This window comes from Podarcis muralis, chromosome 15 (assembly GCF_964188315.1).
Source record: "Podarcis muralis chromosome 15, rPodMur119.hap1.1, whole genome shotgun sequence".
In the NCBI taxonomy this organism is placed as follows: Eukaryota; Metazoa; Chordata; class Lepidosauria; order Squamata; family Lacertidae; genus Podarcis; species Podarcis muralis.
The window spans coordinates 42,767,853-42,787,282 of NC_135669.1; the positions used below are offsets into that span (position 1 = coordinate 42,767,853).

Below are 19,430 nucleotides of genomic sequence, written 5' to 3' on the forward strand. Positions count from 1 at the left end.
CCATTGACCGTATTGGCTGGAGTTGATGGGAGTTTGACAGCACCGGGTTGGGGGTGGTGGTGGTGGAAGACTGGGCTGGATCTGCGCTTTGTGGCCAGGTGCTGGGCTTAGGGTCATGTTGGGCTTTTTTGAATAACAGCTGGCTGCGCCGTACAGGAAACCGATGGGGGAATTTTAAAAGGTTGCGCTGTGTGTATGGGAATGTAGTGGTTTGGAGTTGCTCGTGCGTAAACCGACCCCGTCTGGGTGCTTGGTTGCCTGGTTAAACCCTTCGGACTGCACAGCCCATCTCCGCGTGACTGCCTCAGTCACTGGCAGAATCTGTCTGTGGGCGTTTCTTAAACCTCTGCCAGCATAAAAGCTGTTTGACACCTAATCGTCTCCGCCTCTCATTGCGCGGGAGTCTCCTGCGCAGGGTGGGCGTGGGTAGCGGAGTCCCTGGGCTCTCTTCACTGACTTCCAGGGAAGAATCCCGGAGCCCTTCCACCTCCTCTTCCCCTTGCTCTCCTGGACTCTTGGTGTAACGCGTATTTCCTTGCCCTTCCACCGAGCTGAGTCTCCCCCTTGTGCTAGGACCTTCACCTGCAGAATCTGAGACCCTCTCCTTCTCCCGTGTCTCTGATGTCAGTTCCCTGACAGGGAAGTATGTATGAATATTTCGGAGTCAGGGAGAGAGAAATCAAAGATCCACCTCCGAAAGAGAAAAATCAGAGATCTGCCTAAAGTGGTATCATATAGGGCAGGCATAGGCAAACTCGGCCCTCCAGATGTTTTGGGACTACAACTCCCATCATCCCTAACTAACAGGACCAGTGGTCAGGGATGATGGGAGTTGTGGTCCCAAAACATCTGGAGGGCTGAGTGCCTATGCCCGATATAGGGTGACGGAAGACATTTAAGTCGGGCATCTGCTCTGCGGCAATGCCAAACCCGTGGGTCCAGAGGTGTTCTCTGTGGCAGCCCACCTGGAATTTATCTCTTGCATTTATTTATTGCATTTATATCCCACCTTTTCCTCCAAGGAGCTCAAGGTGGCGTACATAGTTCCCTTCCTCCTCCATTAATCCCCACAACAACCCTGTGAGGTAGGTTAGGCTGAGAGGCAGTGACTGGCCCAAGGTCACATGCAGTGATAGCTTTATGGCTAAGATTTGAACCCTGGTCTCCTGAGCCCTAGTCCAACACTGACCTCGGCATCACACTGCTTTGGGCACCCTTCAGAGAGCTACATGGCCGCCTTAATATAAACCTTAAACGCCTTTCACTCTGTCATGGCTTCCCTCCCACCAACGCATCCTGGGGTTTCCGCTTAGTTTCGCCACGGGGGCCAAGCATTCTCCCCGCAGATCCCAAGCCTTATGCCAGATTGGTCTATCTGGCCCGATATTGTCTGCACTGACTGGCAGCGGCACATTCCTAGCCCTCCCTGGAGACGCTGCCCCCAAAACCATTGCAGGCAAACAACATCTTTTTGAAGCCAGATTAGGCCTATAGTATGAGTTTGTTCTGCTAGAAGGCAGGCAGAGGGGCAGGAACATGTATCGGGAGGGTACCATTGACTCTCCTCTTCCTTACCGTTAATACTTTTCTTCATTTATGGAACCCAGAAGCCAAAATTGCATTTAGCTCAATCCCCGGCTCTGCATGTAACTAGCCACTTTCCAGATCCCCTAGGGCAGAGCTTTCCTAACTGTGTGTTGTGACAGGTGAGTGTGTTGGCTGCAGTGTGTAGGTGTGTCTTCTGAATGCTCTCCACGCTTCTCCCGGGGCTGGAAAAGGGTTAGTTTAACCTCCGGTTTGCTAGTAAAACTGAATTACTGTGTCGCGAATCGATAAAAAGTGTGTCACCAACAGGAAAAGTTTGGAAAGCTCTGCCCTAGAGTAGCAATAGCCTATAGGCGACTAGGCAAAATAACCCTTTGTAAATTTGGATTATGGTTGCTTCTTTTTCATCCAGGCTGTGAATGTCACTTCACGTGGGAATCTTAAGATTTGAATGAGTAATTCTACCCTCTTGTTGTGGCAGTATTTGTGAGGTTTCCTCATGTTGGGAATATTTCACGGGTTGCTCCCAGTTCTCATTCATTCTCCTCTTTCTTTCTCAAATGCCTGGTGTAAGTGAACTTGCTGTTGCATCTCTGATTTGTGGGGTGGGGGGCGCCAGGAGGATTCCCGTCCCCGAGATTTTAGCTCGGGCGCTTGCAATCTCCCAGCCCTGATCCCGCCGCTGCTGCTGGATGTATCCCTGTTGTGTAATTCCGATTCCTTCCATTTCAGCAAATCCCACGTCCTTCCCAAGAAGAAAAAGTCGAGGAAAAAATAGAGGAGGAGAAGGCCGAGAAAACTGAGAAAAAAGAGGAAGAGAAAAGAGATGAAGTGGAAAAGGACGAGAAGGAAGAATCCAAGTGAGTTGTGTCGCAAGAAGCCCTAGCTCTGCACCAAGGGGGGGTGGCGGCGGAGGGGGGGAGCAGCCAGGGGGGAGCCAGTTTAGGCGCCTGCCTGCCGGTGTCAAACCACTGTCAGCCATGCAGGAGTTGGAGGAGAACAACCGGGGGGGGGGGCGGTGGCACATGTTTCCTATCCACCTGTGGAACTCTCTGCCACAAGAGGCAGTGATGGCCACCAACTTAGGTGGCTCAGAAACAGAATTAGGCAAATTCACTAGCCACTAGCCAGGATGGCTCTGCTCTGCCTCCGCAGTCAAGAGGCAGCAAGGCTTCTGAATACCAGTTGCTGGAAACTCCAGGAGGGGAGAGTCCCCTCGTGCTCAGATCCTGCTTGTGGGTTTTCCACAGGCATCTGGGTGGTGGCTGTGAGATCAGGATGCTGGACTACTTCTTTGGCTTTGTGACTGTGCAGGCCAATTCTGGACCCACACGTCCTTCCACAATGGGGACATGGGTTTCCGGGTGGGAGTTGATCACGGTGTGGATTTGCCAAGCATGCCTTCCTCCTAGCACGCTTCTCCCTTGCGTACTGAGTGTCTTCAAAGCCCATGACACCTTTGGCAAAGGCTGTTCTCCAACTGGAGCATTCTCAGGCCGGTGTTTCCCAGTTGTCAGTGTTCATACTACATTTTTTTAGATTTGCCTTGAGACGGTCTTTGAACCTCTTTTGTTGACCACCAGCATTACGCTTTCCATTTTTAAGTTTGGAATAGAGTAGTTGCTTTGGCAGACGATAATCAGGCATCCGCACAACCTTTACAGTTAAAGCACCTTGATACCCCGTTAAACTGTAATGGCTTCCCCAAAGAATCCTGGGAGCTGTAGTTTGTTGGGGGCATAAAGAGGTGCTTAAGGAGAAAACCTCCTTTCACACCCTGGCACCCCTCCAGTGTGCCTTCTTTTTCTCCTCTCCTACACTCGCAGAGGAGTTCTCTCTCTCTCTCTTTGGCCCTTTTTTTGGGCTTGTTCCAGCAGTCAGTCTCGTACAGATTTTCAGTCTCACAAACTCAAAGTGTTTTGCATGGGCTCTTTACGCTTTCCATTTTTTAATTCAGAATAGCGTAGTTGCTTTGGAAGACAATCATTGGGCATCCGCACAACATGACCAGTCCAACGAAGTTGATGTTGAAGAATCAGTGCTTCGACACTGGTGTTTGCCTGACCCTGCAAGGCTCTCCTTATGTTCCTGTGCTTTAGCTGCTGCCTAGTGGACAGGAGGGACGCGGGTGGCGCTGTGGGTAAAACCTCAGCGCCTAGGGCTTGCCGATCGAAAGGTCGGCGGTTTGAATCCCCGCGGCGGGGTGCACTCCTGTTGCTCGGTCCCAGCGCCTGCCAACCTAGCAGTTCGAAAGCACAAAGTGCAAGTAGATCAATAGGGACCGCTTACTAGCGGGAAGGTAAACGGCGTTTCCGTGTGCTGCGCTGGCTAGCCAGAGCAGCGATGTCACGCTGGCCACGTGACCCGGAAGTGTCTCCGGACAGCGCTGGCCCCCGGCCTCTTGAGTGAGATGGGCGCACAACCCCAGAGTCTGTCAAGACTGGCCCGTACGGGCAGCGGTACCTTTACCTTTACCTAGCGGACAGGAGTCCACTTTCCTGCTCCCGTCTCAACTCCAGATGAAGGGCCATGAGGATGTGCGTGTCTCTGCTTGCAGCTGATGTTTGCCACCTCTAACGACTATTCGCACCCATCAAATTTCCTGCGGCCCCCATTGTTCCCGACTGTTGCGCATGCTGGCTGCTTAGAGCCCAAGAAGCAGCAGGTGCTGGGGCAGGGCTGCTTCCCTGACCTCTGGCTGGCCATGTTGCTTCCGCTTACCAGGAGGTGAGACCACAGGGTCAAGGGTAGTGCAAACAGAATGGCAGGAAACTGGCTCGTTGTGCAAGAGCTCTCCTTTAGTTATGCAATCAAGATGCATAATTGAACCTTGGTTGTGTTTGTCTGTCTTTCCCCTCCTCCCTCTACAGTCATACCTCTTCTTACATTAGCTTCAGGTTATGGCTTTTCAGGTTGCATCCTGCGGCGACCCGGAAGTACCGGAAAGGGTTACTTTCGGGTTTCGCCGCTTGTGCATGCACAGACACGCAAAATGACGTCATGCGCAGAAGCGGCGAATTGCGACCTGCGCAGACGTGGGTTGCGTTCTCTTCAGGTTGCGAACGGGGCTCCGGAACGGATCCCGTTTGCAACCAGAGGGTACCCCTGTACTGTGCTTAAAACTCTTCAGCTTTTCCTGTGGTCTGTTTGTAACTTGACTTGAGACGTAGGTAAAAGGCAATGGATGTCTCATTTATCTATTTTATGAAAAACATCTTTATAAAAGTAGTTGTATACCACTGTGTCATTGGTATATATGTCGTTTGCAGCAGTACAAACATAAAACTATCCCAAGAAAGACCTTTAAAAAGTTAGAAACTGACACCAGTTAGGCATCGTGGAAATTAAATAATAATTATTGACAACAACCCCTTTGAGGAGGGTGTTGGTGTTGTTTTTACAGTCCAGCTGTATATAAATTGTATGAAATAAAATAATAAATTGATTCCCCCCTGTAAAATGGCAGCTGCCTTGGAGGCATCCATTGGCACTTTGAGGGGAGAAGGGACCCCCGTCTTCCATGCAGTCGCTTCACAGTTCTGGGTTTCATTCTTCTCGCCCCCTTTCTTTCCCCCTCTCAGGGAGAATATCAAAGAGAAGGACAAGGTTGAAGTTGTTCCCGAAGAGCCTGAGGAAAGGGAGCAGGTGGCCCCGCGAGGCCGGAAGACGGCCAACAGCCAGGGCCGGCGGAAGGGCCGGATCACCAGGTCGATGACGAACGAGGCCGCGGCGGCTAATGCCGCGGCGGCTGCCGCCACCGAGGAGCCACCACCGCCACTGCCTCCGCCGCCAGAACCTTGTGAGTAGACGCCCCGCAAAGCAGTTGTCGGCCAGCGGGCAGGGTAGGGCCAGCGCTGTGATGAGGCAGAGTGAGGCAGCTGCCTCAGGCGGCAGATGCTGAGGTGCGGGGAGTGGGCGGACCTGCGAGGGCCATAATAATAATAATAATAATAATAATAATAATAATAATAATAATAATTTATTTATTTATACCCCGCCCAACTGGTTGGGCTTCCCCAGCCACTCTGGGTGACTTCCAACAAAATATTAAAATACCATAATACATCAAACATTAAAAGCTTCCCTAAAATGTGGTCTGCCCTGTACCTGCCATGTTAGCCTCCTGCCCTTAAGTGCAATGGAAGGCACTATGTTTTCACCGGTCTTGGATTCAGCTAACAAAACGCCCCCAAATGCCTAAGTGCTCTGCCAAGGAACTGTTCTCCCTTCCGAACGCAAAAGGAAATTAAAATTTGCCACTCGTTGTGGAAGCGGCAGAGCCCCTTGCTTTGCAGGTAGACATTCCTGGGTTCGATCCGCGGCAGGACTGGCCAGCTGCTGCCGGCCAGTGCCCAACAACACTGAGCTAGAGGGGCCAACAGTCTGACTCTGCAAGAGGCAGCTTCCTCTGTTTAAACCAGCCCTTTGTTCAGAACAGGGTGAGCGGCCTTTTAGAAGGGGGCAGGATGTATTTAACGTATTTTCCCCTGCTTGGTTTTAATGCATCTGTGTGGGGTTTTTTAGTCAGTGGGTGGGTAACCTTAGTCAAGATAAAGCAAGCAACACCTTGTAAGAATAAGAAACCGGTGTAAATACCGAGCCAAGAATTTGTCCTTTTAGCAGCAACTGTTCAGGGTTTGGGGCAGGGAGTCTCTCCTACAGCCTTACCTTGGGGACTGAAACCGCACTGAACTAAACAACAACAACAGTTTTATTATTTGTACCCTGTCCATCTGACTGTGTTGCCCCAGCCACTCTGGGCAGCTCCTTATGGCCCCTTCCTTGGCAACAGAGGAGACTGCTTTCTGCCAGGTCAGACTCTTTGCTCATCTAGCGCAGTACTGTCTGCTCTGGCTGGCAGCAGTGCTCCAGAGTCTCACACAGGGAAGCATCTCATCCTCTTTTTTTTACCTGGAGGTGGTGGGGATTCAGCCTGGGGGATTCTTCATCTCCACCTCCATCGTTCTGCCTGGACACTGAGGTCCGGCGCCGAGGGCCTTCTGGTGGTTCCCTCGCTGCGAGAAGCCAAGTTACAGGGAACCAGGCAGAGGGCCTTCTCGGTGGTGGCACCCGCCCTGTGGAATGCCCTCCCACCAGATGTCAAAGAGAAAAACAACTACCAGACTTTTAGAAGACATCTGAAGGCAGCCCTGTTTAGGGAAGCTTTTAATGTTTAATAGGTTATTGTATTTTAGTGTTCTGTTGGAAGGCACCCAGAGTGGTTGGGGAAACCCAGCCAGATGGGCGGGGTATAAATAATAAATTATTCTTATTCTTATTCTTATTATTAATGCAAAGCAAGCACTCTGAACCACTGAGCTCCATAGTACCTGCCCCATAATACAAAAATGATTAATGGCACAGCAGTTAGAGTGTCGAACTAGGACCTGGGGATTCACATCATCACTCAGCCACGAAGCTGCCTCTCTCTCAGCCTTCCCTACCTCAGAGGGTTGTTGTGGGGATAATATGGGTGTTGGTGTGGAGAACTTTGTACGCCACCTTGAGCTCCTTGGGGGGGGAAAGGTAGAATATAAATGCAATAAATAAGCTCAAAATGGAAAAAAACCTGAGAAAATAATTCACCTCCCTAACTGTAAGTTAAGAGAAACGGAACCCAGACCTTCAGATAGCAACAGACAAAAATTATTTTAAAATGCCACTCCCCGCTTTGCTTCCTTCATTGTGTTAATGCTTTCCATGCAGATGTGCTCTGAAAGTTTTATTTTATGCGCGAGGGTCTGCCTTGTCTGTCTTGTCCTAATTTTAAGAACAGCAGGCCAATAAAAAAAAAGCGAACGAGGTCACTCCGTCTGTGGAGACGTGGTGTCGGTGGCCTTGATGCGCTTAAGAAATTCAGTGAATACTTCCCTCTTTACAATGGCCTCGGGACTGTTGATTCCGGTCCGTGGCTCCCCGTGGCGAATAAAAGCTCTCCGCAGTTATTTCCCTCAAAGAAAAGGATGATGCCCTGTCATTCTGTTCTCAGGAGGTTGCCCATTTATTTGTCTGTAAAGAGACGAGAAGAATCCAGGCAGCCGTCTGTATTGAAAATCAAGTCCATTATAAATATATTGCCATTTTGTGGGATAATAATAATAATAATTTATTATTTATACCCCGCCCATCTGGCTGAGTTTCCCCAGCCACTCTGGGCGGCTCCCAATCAAGTATTAAAAACAATACAGCGTTAAATATGAAAAACTTCCCTGAACAGGGCTACCTGAACAGGATCTCTTCTTAGGTATATTGGAAGGATTCTAGTTTATAAATATATGTAAATTGGAAGGGAAATACATCGCAGATGCCCTTTCCTATGCAAAAACACCCCAAACGTGCTTAAGCTTCCTATTGTCATAAGTTGTGTGTGTGTGTGTGTGTGTGTGTGTGTGTGTGTGTGTGTGTAAAAAAACAGTGACCCAAAGTGGTGTCATTCGATTAAGCCGAATGCTGGAAGATTCGGGAAGAAAGCCCTTCTTCATGCAGCACAGAGTTAGTCTATGGAACTCCCTCCCACAGGAGGCAGTGGTGAATACCAACTTGGCTGGCTTTCATAGAGAATTACACAAATTCATTGATATCAGTGGCTACCAGCCTTATGTTCTTCCCTCCACTGTAGGAGTCCTTTTTTTAAACAAAAATAATTTTTATTGATTTTCCAATAAAAAACATCGAATTAAATATCCAATATAATACTTCAATTAAAATAAAAAAGATCAAATTATAGTCCAAATTTACCGTATTTTTCACTCCTTATGACACACTTTTTTCCTCCTAAAATGTAAGGGGAAGTGTGAGTGCGTCTTATGGAGCAAATGGCGCTGCGCAGAGAGGGAGAGCTGCGCAGCGCCCCTTCAGTGAAGCGGGAGGAGGAACAGAGCCCCTCTTGCTGTCCTAGCTTCTGCCTTAGCCCTGCGCAGCCTCTTCGGACAGGGGGAGCCTTCATCCCGCTGCCCTGAAGAGGCTTCGCGCGGCTATCCCAGAAGCCAGAACAGCAAGAGGCTATCCCAGAAGCCAGATCCCTCTTGCTGTTCTGGCTTCTGGGATTCAGAATATTTTTTTCCTTGTTTTCCTCCTCCAAAAACTAGGTGCGTCTTATGGTCTGGTGCGTCTTATAGAGCGAAAAATATGGTGTTGATTTCTCGGTGCTCCCCACAGTCTGGATCTCTGAAGCATATCTCCACACCTTAGTCCTGCTTCTCCTCGTTGTTTCCATATTTCCCACATCTCCATTTTAACGCTTCGTCCTCCGCTGTAGGAGTCCTGATCCAGCAGGACTTTTTTCATGTTCTTATGGAACTTCCAGGTCCAGTGGCAGTCTATCCAGGTTCCTAGATTCTTAGGGCCCTTGCGAGAACCCAGCGCTGGGCCTGTTCCAGCAGCCAGCCTCGTGCGGATTTTCAGTCTCACGAACTCAAAAATGTTTTGCGTGGGCTCTTTGATAAAGAGGTGCTTAAGGAGAAAACCTCCTCTTGCACCCTGGCACCCCCCCTCCCAGTGCGCCTACTTTTTCTCCTCCCTTTGCACTCACAGGGGATCTCATGTCCTCCCTCTCTCCCCTTTGATTGCACTCGCAGAGGAGTTCTCTCTTTCTGCCCTTCACTGGCGCTCGCAAGGGATCTCTCTTCCTCTTCCTCCCTCCCTCTGCCCCTTGCCTTTTGATGTAATAGGAACCGACTCTCTCCCGCTGTCAGTGGGCATGGTTCCCGAATGGCCTCAGCAGGCCTTAATGTAAACAGATTAATAGATTACGCTGAAACCGCAAGTCTTGGCCCTTTCGCCATCTGACGGGGCTCTCCCGCCTCTCTCTCTCTCTCTCTCTCTCTCTCTCTCTCTCTCTCTCTCTCTCTCTCCTTGCTCTGTTTCAGCTTCGGCAGAGCCGGTGGAGACATCCCGCTGGACGGAAGAAGAGATGGAAGTTGCGAAAAAAGGTAAAAGCACCTTTTTCTTTCTCAAGGAAGTGTTTTATTGAAGATTGGGCGAGTGTGTCTTGTACAGTGCAAAGAGATTCTTCAGTGTTGTTAAACCTTTTTGCAACAGCCAGGAACCTTTTTTTTTTTTAAAATCAGACCATTGATCCATTCAGATCAATGTTGTTAGCACTGGCGGGCAGCAGCTCTCCAGGGTTTCAGACTCAGCCCTACCTAGAGATGCAGAGAGGCCTGTAGATCCCTGGAACCTTCTCATGCAAAGCCGGGTGCTCTGCCACTGACCTGAGGCCCCTCCTGGCTTCAGAATGCAGAGTTTGTCATTTTCAAATAATTCCCTGAACCGGATGAAACAGACTAGAAAAGAAAGATAGAATAGGAAGGGACCCTGAGGGTCATCTAGTCCAGCCCCCTGCAATGCAGGAATATGCAGCTGTCCGTTAACGGGGATCCGGCCTGCGATGGGACTGTCTCTGAAGATCTCCTTCCCCAAACCAACTCATGGTGTTTGGTTAGCCCTCTAAAACGCTGAGGAGATTAGGCTGTTCCGGGCGTCAACATTTCAGTTTTATGAAGCTGGTTGCCTTGCAGCAATAAAGGCCGCTCTTGACATTACCTGGGCTGAAAACCTGTGTGTTGACACACCTTGGTGGCCTTGGGTGCCATTACCATTCTGAACGCTTCTTGCAAACCTTTGAGGCTTAAATCGGCAGATGTTCTGAGTTGTATAAAGTGGGAACTCCCTTGTCATCAGATACCAGAGGTGAATTCTTGCCAGATACTTATATGTGGGTGAAGAGAGAGGTTTGGGTCCTGTGTGGGAGGGAGAACGTTAAAAACGTGCCGGTCGAATTGGAGAGAGGCAGTGTGGCGTAGTGGTTAGGGTGTCAGGCTGGATTCAAGTCCCCACTCTGCCGTGAAGCTCAACCGCCACTTGCCTCTCAGCCGAAGCTCTACCTCACAGGGATGTTGTGAGGGGGAGATGGGGAGAGGAAGAGCCATGCGTCCTCCCTTGAGCTCTTTTATGCAGGAAAAGTGGGATATAATACAGACTAATAATACAAATCACCATTGTCTGTCCACGATAATAATAAAAAACAGTTTAGGGCTCCTGCTCTTGCTGTTCACTTGCTGGCACCTCCAACTGAAAGGGCCCCAGGAAACACCTGAATGTGGCTCAGGGGCATTTGTATCTAGACAAGTGGAGACTGCAACAAAGTGTTGCGGTATATCTCCGGTCCTGACATGGCGGGTGGAGAACCTCAAGTCTCCCACTCCCAGAGGCGGGGGGTGAATTTGGTCCTCCAGGTCCCTCTACCTGATCCTTGGGACTGTCCCCAACCCACAGCACCTGGCCACACTGCTTCCATGAACCACAGTTACGCCTCTTTGCTTGTGAGAGGTGTTTAGCGGTGCCCATCTGCGGAGACTTTTGCATGGCTGGAATGGAGGTGGCTGCAGAATGGTAAGAGAGCCCCATCCTTTGCCCCGCCCACCTTTGGCCACGCCCACCCCTGGCATGTGGCCCTCAGAATGTTGCCCACCTGGGGATGTGGACCTTGGTCTGCTCGGGGCTCCAGCCACACCTTCTCCAATCCTCTTTTCCCTGTCTTCCAGATGATTCCTAGTGATTACTGAGCATCCTTGTGGCCCCTGTTGGACTGCTTTTTTAGGAGGTGGGGTTTCCCCACTTTGGATTGGCTCTGAAGATTTTTAATTTACTTTTTTTTTTTGGCTTCTCCTTCTGCAAGCATCTTGTTTCCCCCCTGAATATACTGAGTCGCTGTTTCATCCCGGACTCATTCTCTCTCTCCACCCCTATCAGCACGGAGACACCAGTTTTGTTATTCGTAGGATAACCCAAAAAGTTTTGGTTCTGTAGAAAGAGGATCAGATCCTGCCTGAGGAGTCTTTTTCTATCATTTTCACCTGGAAAGGTCTCTTAGCTCTGTTTTGCTCCCACCATCTCCCTCTCTCTCTCTATGCTTAATACCGGTTGGGGTTTTGTGGGGGGAGGTTTAGCAGCTTTACCGCCCAGGGAGAATTAGGTTATGTCAACCAGGGAGACTGCATGATCCAGTAGATAAGCTCTCGGCGCTGCGGGGTCAAGAGAGCTGAGTTTTTCCCCCTTTTATTCTTGGCGCTGACATGGAATGACCTTAAAAGAGTCGTGCTCTTCCCCCCTCTTCTCTTCCTCCCTCCCAAAGCCGCCTCTGAGCCTGTCAGTTTCACTGTGTGGGAAAGGAGGCTAATTCTCATCTTCAGAGGAGAGAATTGCCAGCCTCAGGTGTCCTCCTTGGTGGTTTGTCCAACGCTCTTGTCTTCCTGGAAGGAGTACGGGAATCGTGCGGCCCTCTGCGGATTCATTCCTGCACCCTGACTCCTCAGCGGGATAATTAATCTGCATCCAGAGCTTCCCGTGGGGCCATTTATTTATTTATTTTAATGCTCACGCCGCTTGGTTTTAGCTGCTTTATTAAAAATAAAATGCTCAGTTTACAGAGAGAAGAAAAGGATAAAATTATCGGTAAAAGGTAATTATCAGTAAAAGGTAACAGGTAATAAAAAACAGCTCTACAGTCATACCTCGGGTTAAATATGCTTCAGGTTGAGTGTTTTCAGGTTACGCTCCGCGGCAACCTAGAAGTAACGGAACACGTTACTTCCGGGTTTCGCCGCTCGCACAGACGCTCAAAATGGCATCATGCGCATGCGCAAACGCAGCGAATCGCGACCTGCTCATGCGCAGACGCAGGTTGCGTTCGCTTCAGGATGCGAACGGGACTCCGGAACGGATCCTGTTCGTATCCCGAGATACCACTGTATAAAACCTTCAGAAGGTAAAATAAGCTAAAAACAGATTAAAATACACATGGACATTCTGCATACGTTGGTGAGCTTGTTTGAACATAAACGTTTTTAGCAGGTGCGGAAAAGAGTACAGCTGCCTGACGTCAATAGGCAAGGGGTTGCAGACTGCAGGTGCCGCCACGCTAAAAGATAGAATTCCTTCAAATGTGGAAAGGGTATTATGCGGCGCTTGTAACAGTGCCAGTTCTGCAGATCAGAGCAGCTGTGTGGCCTGTGTGGGGTCAGGCGATCTCGTAGGTAAACTGGTCCCAAGTTGTTAAAGACTTAATAGACTAATAGTAAGTAACACCTTGAACTTGGCCTGGAAGCAGCTTGGCAGTCGGCGCCGGTCTCTGAGCACAGGTGTTCCATGCTGAAAGATAGCTCAGTCGATAGAGTCTCTCAAAATCTCAGCCTAGTGGATTTGAGCACCACTCCCTCTGTGGAGTGGGGAGTCCTGTGCGTCTTAATTTGTGGTGTGTAAGATAAAATCCCGCCAGACAGCATACAGTGGTACCTCGGGTTAAGTACTTAATTCGTTCTGGAGGTCTGTTCTTAACCTGAAACTGTTCTTAACCTGAAGCACCACTTTAGCTAATGGGGCCTCCTGGTGCTGCTGCGCCGCCGGAGCACAATTTCTGTTCTCATCCTGAAACAAAGTTCTTAACCTGAAGCACTATTTCTGGGTTAGCGGAGTCTGTAACCTGAAGCGTATGTAACCCGAAGTACCACTGTAGAATTTTTCAGGGTCCTCCAAACCTTTGGCAACACGTAATTTTTCCCCCCTCTAGCTCACGCTAAACATACTTTCATACCACTGCAAATTGCTCTGATATCTGCTTTCATGAATGGCAATCTGTGCCTATTTTAATTAAATCAAAATCTGAAAGGCTGCAGGTTCGTAGGCCTGCATCCTGGGCTGTGTTGCTGTTTTTTGAAGCAAAGAAACCTTGGTGTAGACCCTGAGGGGAAAAAAGCCCAGAGGTGTCTTGTAAATAAATCACAATCTTCTCTTTGACCAACCTCAGTGCTCCCACCCCCCACCCCTCCAACGCAGTTTTGAAAGCCAGAGATTTTTGCGGTTGTGATTCCTTTTTTTAAAAAAAAAACCAACAACTGTCTCTCTTCTGCTTCCGACAGGGTTAGTGGAACACGGGCGCAACTGGGCAGCCATTGCCAAGATGGTGGGAACGAAGAGCGAGGCCCAGTGCAAAAACTTCTACTTCAACTACAAGAGGAGACACAACCTCGACAGCCTCCTTCAGCAATACAAGCAGAAAGTGAGCAGGAGAAGGAGTGGGGGGGGGGTCACAGAATCGCAGAACTGTAAAGTTGGAAGGGACACCAAGGGCCATCTCTTAGGGGTCCCTAAGGGGTCCTCACTGCGGGATCACATTCACTCGGTGCTATACCAGCTGCACTGGCTCCCGGTGGAGTACAGGATCAAGCCCTATATAGCCTAGGACCCTCGTACCTACAGGACCGCCTCTCCCGGTATGTCCCACGGAGGATCTTACGGTCTTCAAATAAAAACATCTTGAAGGTCCCGGGCCACAGAGAGGTTAGGCTGGCCTCAACCAGAGCCAGGGCCTTTTCGGCCGTGGCCCCGATCTGGTGGAACACTCTGTCACAAGAGACCAGGGCCCTGCGGGACTTGACATCTTTCCGCAGGACCTGCAAGACGGAGCTGTTCCGCCAGGCCTTTGGCCAAGGCACAGCCTGACCCCCTCCTTTGGCAATCCTCCCATAACTCTAGCCCAGTGGTTGCCATTAATTTGATTTGAACTGATTTTATAATGAATTGATTTTAGAATGCTGTGTTATTATTATTTTTTTAAATAATATTTATTGAGTTTCCAAAAATTTAAACACTACAAGCAAAAAAGCAAAAAGGAAACAAACAAATGAAAAACAACACAGTACAGTACAAAAACACTACAAAACACTAACACATAAGACAAATAGAACAAAACAAAAACCATTTACAACACATTAAACAATTTCAATGTCATATCTTTTCATTCGCTTATTTCCACGACTTTCTCACACCTCCCTTTTTGTATTCCACATCAATTAATTATTTCAGCAATTCCTTTCCATCTTCCTCTGTTTTCTATCCTATAATTATCTTAACACATTCTAACCTTATTTTGCTGTATTATTTTACTGTTGTTAGCCGCTCTGAGCCCAGAGGGCGGGATATAAATAAATTATTATTATTATTATTATTATTATTACTACTACTACTATCTAGTCCAACCCCCTGCAATGCAGGAATCACAGCTAGAGAATCTCTGACACCCAACCTCTGCTTGGAAACCTCCACTGAAAGAGATTTCACCATCTTCCGAGGGAGCCTGTTTGGCCGTCAAACAACTCTTGCCCTCAGAGAGTTCTTCCTGATGTTTAGTCAGAATCTCTCTCCTTGCAGTCTGAAGCCATTGGGTCTGGTGGCAGCCCTTCAGATATTGGTCAGCCTTGGGTCAAGCGCTGAGGCGGGGGCAAGGAGCGTGCGGGCAAGGGCAGGGACGTTTTCCGTCTGGTTTGGGAAACCAGAGCCAGGTTCAAGAGAGGTCCTTCCTCATTTTTTTAAAATCATTTTTATTGATTTGCCAATAAAAAACATCCAATTAATATATCCAATCATAATACTCCAATTAAAATAAAAAACTAAAATCAAAAGGACCAAATTCTAGTCCAAATTATAATTATTATTTTTCGGGGCTCCCCACAGTCTGGATCTCTGAAACATATCTCCACATCCCAGTCCTGCCTCTCCTCGTGGGGTTTCCTCATCTTGAGTCAGAGCCATCGGTCCCTCTAGCTCAGTATTGTCCACACTGACTGGCAGCAGTTCTCCAGAGTTTCACACAGGGAGGGTCTCTCCAGCCCTCTCTAGGAGGTGCCAGGGATCGATCCTGGGACCTTCCGCACGCAGAGCAGGGCCCCTGACAGAGAGCTGCAGTCCCTCCCCTCTAAAAGCAAAGTAGGGTTCTAGTCCTCATGATGAAGTGGTTCAAACGGGAACATAGGAAGCTGCCTTGCACTGTACAGGAAATAAATGAGCACAACTAACTTAGCACAATTAAATTTCAATAGCACTTGGTTGGATCTAACCTTTTATATTTGAGTGTATGCTTTTTAAAAAAAACCAAAACCCTAAGATCTTGACTGTAGACCCCACCCAAAATGTAGCGTGTGAAGAAGCCCTTGTGATGTAGTCAGGAGACTGTTCTGGGTTTGGCGCTGGGTTAAGGGGTTAAAACTACAGAGTTGGGAGGAACCATAGAGCTGGGAAGAATCTAGCTTAACCAATGAGCCATGTGTGTGTGTGTGTGTTTGTGTCTTGTCTGTCTGTCTGCAGCCATATATATATATTTGAGTAACCACCTTCCCCTTATTTTTCTGCCTTTTTTAGTCTTCTCGAAGGCCCCGCGAGGAGCGCGAAGTCTCACAGTCCGAAAGCGTGGCATCGACCGTCTCCGCGCAGGAGGACGAGGACATCGAAGCGTCCAACGAGGAAGAGAACCCAGAAGACAGCGAAGGTTACTATTGGCCCTCAAAATCCCAGCTGGATTTGCAGGTTTTGCTTCCCTTTCGATTGGGAAACAAGCTGAATGGGATGATGGGAGTTGTAGTCCGTGAGCCTTGGGAGTGCCCATAGAGCCAGAGTGGCCAGCAGTGAGTCATGATGGGAGCTGTAGCTCAACACTGTCTGAAGGGGTCCAGGTTCCTCACCTCCGGAGTGCAAAAAGTAGAGAAGGTTGCAGTAGCGAAGACCAGAGCAGGATACTCCACAAACCAGGGTTATTACTATTATTCATTTATGAAAATACTTGTATACCGCTGTACCTTTAAAAAAAATTATAGCGGTTTACAAAAAAAAAAAAGCGAAACCTTATAATAAAGCCACAAAGAGCTTAAAAACAGGCATCAATTAACCACTTGGATGGATGTATTCTTAACCTGGGCATTTGGCGGAATACCAAAATGTTTTAAGCAGGCATTTAAAAGTTGGCGCAGAGGGTGCCTGTCGAATCTCTAGTAGCAGAGTGTTCCACAGGACAGGGCCAATGACACCCAAGGCTCGGTTTCTTGTTCTCAAATGAGCCTCCCCACCTGGGGGAATCATTAACGACACTCCTGCGGGTGATCTCGGTGATTGAGCTGGGATATTCGGGGGTCAGGCAGAGGGAGGACTGAGTTTTCATCACCTTGGGTAGGGTAGCTGCCGTGGTCTGGTTTGGTTCAGTTGCAAGAGCACAGAGTCAATTGACAATGTCCATCCCCCTCCAGTGCTTTTTTCCCCGGAGGTACTCAAGGGCACACAGTACCGGAACCACTTTCCATTGTTGTTAAAAACTGTGGCACTTGCTATAACAGCTTCATGGTGACTAAGGTAAAGGTAAAGGGTCCCCTGACCATTAGGTCCAGTCGTGGCCGACTCTGGGGTTGCGGCGCTCATCTCGCTTTATTGGCCGAGGGAGCCGGCGTACAGCTTCCGGGTCATGTGGCCAGCATGACTAAGCCACTTCTGGCGAACCAGAGCAGCACACGGGAACGCCGTTTACCTTCCTGCCGGAACGGTACTATTTATCTACTTGCACTTTGATGTGCTTTCGAACTGCTAGGTTGACAGGAGCAGGGACTGAGCAATGGGAGCTCACCCCGTCACGGGGATTCAAACTGCCGACCTTCTGATCAGCAAACCCTAGGCTCTCTGGTTTAGACCACAGCACCACCCGCGTCCCTGACAGCACCACCCACATCCCTGCAGCACCACCCACATCCCTGACATGGCACCTATTTTTCTAGAGAAAAGTCACTGACCCCACCCCATTGACCAGAGGCCTGAGGTCTGTGAGGTGCCAGCTCTCTCCTCTTTTGAGAGTGCGTTGACCGGCGCCGCTAAGCGGTAATCGTCTGGCATCCCGTTAAAGCTCCTTAATTACCGTTCGGATGCTTACACCCGACTTAATGCCTTTGCAGGTGCTGAAAATAGCTCCGACACTGAGAGCGCGCCGTCTCCTTCACCGGCGGAGGCTGCCAAGCCCATGGAGGAGGCCCCTCCCGAGAGCGTCTCTTCTGCTTCCAGGATGACGACTGCCGAGGCCGCGGAGCAGGAGCCCCCCGTGAAAACAGCGCCCGGGGCCTCCCCTCCCTCAGCAGCCCAGAGCGCCAAGCCGGTAGCCGAGAGCAAGAGCCCTGAGCTGCAGGTGAAGGAAGAGGCGGGGGCCGAGGCGGAGGAATCCATGGAGGCCGAGAGCGGGAGCCAGCTTGCGGACACCAAGCCTGTCCTCCCCGCAAACCCCAAGGTGGAGCCCCTGGAGCCCGAAGCGAGGCTTCCGGAAGACGTCCAGGTGAAGACGGAGAGCGATGCCAAAGAAAGGGAAGAGGAGATGATGGCCAAGGAGAAGACGGAGCCGGAAGGCATGGACTTTGGCTTGGCCCAGGAGGCTAGCGCCCAGAGGATGGAGCCCACCTCGGACAATGACTCCAGCGCCACTTGTAGTGCCGACGAGGACGTGGACGGAGAACCCGACAGGCAGAGGTAAAAAGGTCCGCCCTCCGGTCGAAAGCTGGAGAGTTTTCACAAAGAATTGGTGCTACTGATTGTGGCCAGATGAGGAGCCGTTCTGGCCCGCTGTGTACCACCTGCTTTGCGGTCTTGTCCACCTAAGTTGGATAGGCGAGCAATGCAGTATGTTCCCAATTTAGAGTAGGGCTTGGTCTCCTCCATCCTATGTGCCAGGCCTGACCTGCCAGAGGTTCAGATTTGGCCTTGGCTCAGGAAATCACTGCCCCACACCTGACATCGTATGTGATGTCAGGTGTGGGGCAGGTAGAGGCACGTCTGGCAGCGCACAAGCAAATGCACTCCCCATTGTGCTTTCGGAGGTATCGCTGAAGCCTCAGGTCTCTTAATGCGCCACGTAGCACTCTCTGCAAATCCTGCACGGTGCTTCGAAGACCCACTTTTGGGACTTCAAAGCATCCACTCACCTCACAGCATTGCAACATTGGGAGGCTGGCAGCTCCACAGCCCCTCACACCTGTCAAATGTGACCTACATGCTTAGGATCTGAGACGGATCTGTCTGGCCTGTGGAGCCCAAAAAGTTCCTCAACCCTGATTTAGAGACAAGGGGTTTTTTTTAGTCCAAGACTCCTTTTAGCCACAGGCCTCCTTCAAATGAAGCTAAGGATCCCTATAATTTTGTGTATGTGTTTAGGCCAGGAGTACCCAATCTACTTGGGCCCTGTGGGAAGGGGAAAGGGCCATTTGGAAATCTAGGAAGGTGTTGCAGGCACCATGAAATAGTGAGAGCCAGTGTGGTGTAGTGCTGGACTAGGAGGACCTGGGAGACCAGGGTTCAAATTCCCACTGGGCCATGAAGCTCACTGGGTGACCTTGGGCCAGTCACACCCAGAGGTTAGATGGCCACCTGTCAGGAATTCATTAGCTGTGATTCCTGCTTTGCAGGGGGTTGGACTAGATGTCCCTTTGGGTCCCTTCCAACTCTACAATTCCGAGATTCTAAGATGTAGAGGGACACGGCGTTTTCCCAGCCAAGCCATGTAGCAGGAGGGCGCTCCTTCCCCTCTTGCTAGCCTGGAAATCTGGCTTGCTAGCCCTTCTCCCCCCCCCCCCCAATCATTCTCGGTTTCCTGCCCCTAAAACACAGAATCCAGTCTGGCCAGGGGTGAAGAGTGGAGCTATCCATCCCTCTTCCAGCCTCGCCATCTGCACATATCTCTGTGATCTCCCCTGCACAGAATTCCTTGGTTGCCCATTTCAGCCAGGTGAGTTGTTTAAATGCAAGGCTGGGCTGGACTGAAAAAAGCAACCCTGTCACTCCTAACACTCAAGTCTCGGTGGTGTTGGCCCCGCAGTTTTTCTGCTGCCGAGAGTGTGCAGACTGCTCTTGCACAGCGTGGGGAGTTTGTGTGCTGTCCGGGGAACCATCTCCAGTTGTTTCCTTCCGCCTTCCTCTCCAGGGTTTCAGTGCCGTCTGCGATACACCCGGCCCCTCTCAGTGTAATGGAAAGTTTCCTCTCTCCCGCTCAGGGTTGGCTTGGAAGCCATCCACGGAACGGTCTTAGTTGG

The 19,430-nt window shown here is 49.9% G+C and overlaps 1 protein-coding gene across 6 annotated transcripts in view; it reads left to right on the forward strand.

Moving 5' to 3' along the window:
- The window catches only part of NCOR1 (nuclear receptor corepressor 1), a 117,467-nt gene that overhangs the window by 55,751 nt on the left and 42,286 nt on the right, over positions 1-19,430 (forward strand). For all 6 annotated transcript variants that reach the window (XM_028707995.2, XM_077919776.1, XM_077919780.1 and 3 more), the window contains exons 16-21: positions 2,278-2,405; positions 5,127-5,344; positions 9,414-9,476; positions 13,464-13,603; positions 15,742-15,868; positions 17,313-17,874. In XM_028707995.2, coding sequence (XP_028563828.2) covers positions 2,278-2,405; positions 5,127-5,344; positions 9,414-9,476; positions 13,464-13,603; positions 15,742-15,868; positions 17,313-17,874 — 1,238 coding nt within the window. The remainder of the gene's footprint in view (positions 1-2,277; positions 2,406-5,126; positions 5,345-9,413; positions 9,477-13,463; positions 13,604-15,741; positions 15,869-17,312; positions 17,875-19,430) is intronic.